The sequence below is a fragment of the Stigmatopora argus genome, chromosome 3 (genome assembly GCF_051989625.1).
Source record: "Stigmatopora argus isolate UIUO_Sarg chromosome 3, RoL_Sarg_1.0, whole genome shotgun sequence".
Taxonomy (NCBI): Eukaryota; Metazoa; Chordata; class Actinopteri; order Syngnathiformes; family Syngnathidae; genus Stigmatopora; species Stigmatopora argus.
The window spans coordinates 8,729,561-8,735,167 of record NC_135389.1 but is presented as its reverse complement, the minus strand read 5'-3'; the positions used below and the strand labels follow the sequence as shown (position 1 = coordinate 8,735,167).

The window sequence follows — 5,607 nt, the reverse complement described above, 5'->3', positions numbered from 1 at the left end:
CCCTGGTGCTCACCCTGCACAGCACAGACAACACAGATAATCTTTTCATCCTGTTTACAGTAGAGGGTGCCTTCCTGTCCATGCTCTTTGCATCGTAGTCTTTCTACTGTCACTGTGTCCCTCTTCACATCCTCTTTAGCAGCCATGTGATTCTGCCCATTTTGTGAACCCTCAGTTCCCAACACAGCACTCTGCATCAGCATGTGATTCTTGGATTCATGGCCATTCATGTGCTCACCACTCCTATCTTCATTCGCTGCTTGCCTCGGATTTACATTCTGTTCATTTGGCAAGACCTTTAAACATTCTTCCTCGACCCCAATTCCGAATCCAGATAATAGGTTTGAGTCATTTCCTTTGGCGTGGTTGCCCTCATGTTTGAAAGGTGTTAGCAGGTGATGTGTACTGGAGGCATGTCTGTCACCATGCAAACAACAGAAGGCAGAGCTACAGGTGTGGCACACCTGTGTGGCCAGTAGAGGCTCATCGGGTTCACATGCATCACATGTTCCATCCATCTGTGGCAGTGCATCCATTTTCATGACTCCCTCCAAAGGCTCTCCATTGCGCTCCATGAATATTGATCATATACCTGTGTGGCAGATGACAATGCCTTTTAATATTATATATATTATATAAATAAATATATAATATATTATATATAAATAAATAAATAAAATGTGTTTAATCTAACTAAAATTGGGCAGATTTCGCCGACGGGAGACAGACGTTTGGGGGTGTGGGGGGGTGGGGTTCGTTTTTTTTTCCACGACAACGCACTCGTAAACGGAACAAACAAATTTAAATTAACTTGGATTAATATATACAGACACTCAAACATACGTTTAATGTAACTTTACACAAAACTGAATTCTAATTTTGTTGTAATCTTTTGTTACCTTCGTTTTCCGGGTTGGCGTTTTGCCACGCCTCCACCCTCACGTTCGCTATCGATGGGCTGTTTGCTGTTGTACTACAAAATATTCCGAAAATGATTCAAACAAATGTCCTCACAATAGGATAACCCATGACCACTTGCCAACGAGAAATAGTCTTGTAGTACATTTTAGCGATCGCTCCGCTGCTCAAAAAGACCGGCTCGCAACTCCCTCATTGAAATGGCTCTGGTTGCAACCGCTTTGAACGGCGCCTATGAGAGAGAGTTGCGACCAGAAATATTACAAAGAGGGAATTGCGAGCCAGTGCCGCTGATGTTCTTAAGAGCAGCGAACGAGAAGTAATATAATACTCCTCGTATTAGATAATAAAAATAACAGGAAATGCAACAGCTCAGCTTACCCACGTATTGATTGTGGGTAATGAAGTTTCATTCTGAGAAAGAGTGCCATTGCCTATCAGCGTTGTGTGCACGAGTATACTTCATTACACAGAAAGCCCTCTTTTTGCCCGCGCATGCGCGTTGTGCGTTTCCTGGTCGATGCGTATGAGAAACTCGTCTGAATTAATCGTTCAGTGCTCGTAGATATTGTTATACACGAAAGATATGCAAAAAAGGCTTGGTCGCATCACGAAATTTTGATCGCATGACGGGCGAATTATTCGATCGAAATTTCCGTCGTGAGACGAGAATATTGTATGACGAGCGGTCGTGTGACGAGGTACCACTGTATAATCACTCTATTATGTACATTGCAAACTATATATATATATATATATATATATATATATATATATATATATATATATATATATATATATATATATATATATATATATATATATATATATATATGTCCTTGACAATTATTATTATTATTATTATGACTTCATTATTGTTTTTATTATTATTTGCGATCACTGTATTCTTAATTGTTCAATATTTTTGACATAAATATAATCAGTCCACTCCACTCCACAGTGTGATTTTCATCTGCGTCTGTGCGCGGCAATGTGGGGTCTCGCAAAAAGTGACATTGCTCAGACCTCCATTGCCGTTCCTTATGACAACAGACAACTTCTGATAAAATCCAATCTATTTTACCACCGTTCATAGAATTATTACAATGGCATCAGTCACATTTGCAGGGCGCTTCCTCAAGCGAACACACGCACGCACGATCCTGAGACAAAGTTTGCATACTTACCGGTTGGAATCTTCTTGCTTCAACCTCTGTAGAACTTTTCACCAGAAGTCAGGAGAGGTATTATCTTGATATCTTTCTTCGTATTTCGTAAGTGTAGGCGAAATTTTATTACCGAGCTGATATTTTAATCAAGCGAACGTCACCTAGCGAAATTCACTTCCTAGGTTTCCAGCTTCCGGTATGACGTCATGTGTAAACGCGTATTGTAAAAATGTCATTTTTAATGGAATTATTAATCTCATTCTAAACTCTTGATCGTTTTTACGATGTAAAATCTTTGTAAAAAATCCCTTCGATGGAAAAATGGCTTGTTTTGTTTGTGGTAGAATATCTCCATGGTTTTTGAAAATGTTATTACTAGTTTTCAATTTACGTTGAAAATGTACTTTTAGCTGTGTAAGATGTGCCAAATATTTTAAATAGCCTTATTACCCATGTATTATTTATTGCAAGATTGCATTTACACAAATGTAATATTTCTTAAGGGAAGCATGTGTTGACATAATTTACACAAACAGTATGTCATGTCAATATCAGCTGCAAAGAAAAAATAAAGATGTCACAACTTCCTGTATGCTTATTAGAATTTATGGTTAGGGTTAGAGTTAGAATTTAGGGTTAAGGTTAGTGTTAGACTTTCGGGTTAGGTTTAGAAGGTAGGGTTAGAATTTAGTTATAGAGTTAGAAATTAGGGTGTGTTAGACTTTTGGGTTAGGTTTAGAAGGTAGGGTTAGAATTTAGTGAGAGTTAGAATTTAATGTTAGTGTTAGAGTTAGTATTTAGGGTTAAGGTTAGAGTTAGAATTTAGGGTTAGGGTTATAACATAGGGTTAGAGTTAGAATTTAGGGTTAGAGTTAGAATTTAGGGTTAGGGTTAGAATTTAAGGTTAGGGTTAGAGTTAGAATTTAGGGTTAGGGTTAGAATGTAGGAAGGCCGAGAGAAATGCATTGGGCTAGTGAGGCCTTTTTTGTTATTTAAAAAAAAAATGGACGGACAGGTACGTCAATGGCATCGTCATCCGGAGAGACATCCAACAGGCGCCATGGAGAAGATCGGACACCCTCAAGGTAAGTGCTAAATGTTTGGATGAAATTAAGGGCCAAGTTTAAAAAAGTCCCAACTACAATCAAAGATTGAAAAAAATATATGTAAAAGATTAGAAAGTAGGGTTATAGTTAGAATTTAGGGTTAGAGTTTCATTGAGGGTTAGGGTTATAGTTAGGATTTAGGGTTAGAATGTAGGGTTAGAGTTACATTGAGGGTTAGGGTTATAGTTAGGATTTAGGGTTAGAGTTACATTTAGGGTTAGGGATGGAGTTGGAACTTAGGGTTAGGGTTATAGTTAGGATTTAGAGTTACAGTTACATTTAGGGTTAGGGATGGAGTTGGATTTTAGGGTTAGGGTTATAGTTAGGATTTAGGGTTAGAGTTACCATTTGGGGTTAGGGTTTGAGTTGGAATTTAGGGTTAGACTCTCACCCTATATTCCGACCCTAAAATCTAACTCTAACCCTAAATTCTAACTCCAACCCTAACCCTGATGTAACTAACCCTATATTCTGACCCTAAAATCTAACTCTCACCCTAAATTCTAACTCCAACCCTAACCCTAAATGTAACCTCTAACCCTAAATCCTAACTTTAACCCTAAATTCCAACTCAAACCCTAACACTAAATGGTAACTCTAACCGTTAGAGTTACCATTTACTGTTAGGGTTTGAGTTGGAATTTAGGGTTAGAGTTACCATTTAGGGTTAGGGTTTGAGTTGGAATTTAGGGTTAAAGTTAGGATTTAGGGTTAGAGGTTACATTTAGGGTTAGGGTTGGAGTTGGAATTTAGGGTTAGAGTTACCATTTAGGGTTAGGGTTTGAGTTGGAATTTAGGGTTAAAGTTAGGATTTAGGGTTAGAGGTTACATTTAGGGTTAGGGTTGGAGTTGGAATTTAGGGTTAGTTAGATTTTAGGGTCAGCATATAGGGTTAGAGTTACATCTAGGGTTAGGGTTGTAGTTAGAATTTAGGGTTATAGTTAGATTTTAGGGTCAGAATATAGGGTTAGAGTTAGATTTTAGGGTCAGAATATAGGGTTAGAGTTAGATTTTAGGGTCAGAATATAGGGTTAGAGTTAGATTTTAGGGTCAGAATAAAGGGTTAGAGTTAGATTTTAGGGTCAGATATAGGGTTAGAGTTAGATTTTAGGGTCAGAATATAGGGTTCGAGTTAGAATTTAGGATTAGGGTTAGATTTTAGGGTTTGAGTTAGAATTTAGGGTTAGGGTTAGAATTTAGGGTTAGAATTTTCGGTTCGTATTCGGGTTAGTCTGGAGGGCCGCTGCGCATGCAGCTTTTTGTTCCACAGACACATTAACCAACGTGTGGGATCAGTGACGGTGTGACTGCGTATTGTTGTCCATGTTTTTATATGCCCTACATTTGACCGATTTCCAGTTCACCTCGCAGGGGCTTTCCAAAACATTAACTTCAGAAAGACTCATCGCTCAGGCATCAGTGTTAGGAACTGCATATGCTGTTTAATTTTTCCTCACAGCCTCAAACTGACAAGAACCACAGGCTTTTGAGGCGTTCACAAAGGAGCATGTGTATGATAATTGACACCACATTGTCCCATACTGTAATGGGAGCACATATGGATCTTGTCATATTCTGTTTTCAAACATTACTTTCTTCATTACCAATCTTCCAAGGAATCTGTGGTTTTCATTTTGAGATTCTTTGATCAACCATTTTTCACATAAAAGTCATCCATACTAGATTCATTTTTTAAAATTCTGAATTTAAAAAAAATACAAGACTGGTAGGGGAGTGGCTAACATGTCAGCCTCCCAGTTCTGAGATCGATGCTAGCTTGCGTTTTCCCTGGGCAATGGTTGTCCGTCTCTTCATTCCCTGCAATTGCCTGGAAACCGATTCAGGGTGTCCCCTGCCTTGTTTCCAAAGTGAGCTGGGATAGGCTCCAGCACCCCCTGTGAGTATAAGCAGCTCAGAAAATGAATGAATCCTCCAAAGACTGTTCACAAAAGGTATATTTCTCTCGTTCAAAAATCTATTGCAGGTGAGATATTCTTTTCTAAAATGTTTTACATCAGCCTAATAGATCTGTCAAATCATACCAAAGATTAAGCAGCACTGCATGACCATGAATGATGCCTCACACCTTGGACAGCGATAGATGTCTAATTCTGGGTACTGGGTATGATCATGTCTATGCAATGCCAGCCAATGAATTAAAATTGATTGTTAAACATTTGAATGGAATAGCCCTCTAATTTGTGCAGTCTTGGGTCGTTTGAGTTTGCTCATGAAAAATAGAGTCTGACCAAAACTATCTATAATTATGATCATAATATCAAGCTTACCCGATTATTTTTATGAACATGTGCGGTTTTTCTTGTCCACCAACAAAAATAAATTATTCCAAGTAGAAATGTACATTCTTGAATTTCATTTCTTTCTTTATCTCTTTTTTATAAACCAAGGGTGTC

The 5,607-nt window shown here is 38.2% G+C and overlaps 1 protein-coding gene across 3 annotated transcripts in view; it reads right to left on the bottom strand.

The window, feature by feature from the left end:
- Positions 1–2,287, bottom strand: part of trim44 (tripartite motif containing 44) — a 39,022-nt gene extending 36,735 nt beyond the window's left edge. For all 3 annotated transcript variants that reach the window (XM_077596745.1, XM_077596743.1, XM_077596742.1), the window contains exons 1-2: positions 2,106–2,287; positions 1–592 (exon numbers count right to left, since the gene is read on the bottom strand). The exon at positions 1–592 is cut by the window's left edge and continues 43 nt beyond it. In XM_077596745.1, coding sequence (XP_077452871.1) covers positions 1–575 — 575 coding nt within the window. In that variant the 5' untranslated portion in view covers positions 576–592; positions 2,106–2,287. The remainder of the gene's footprint in view (positions 593–2,105) is intronic.
- Positions 2,288–5,607: the final 3,320 nt, after the last annotated feature.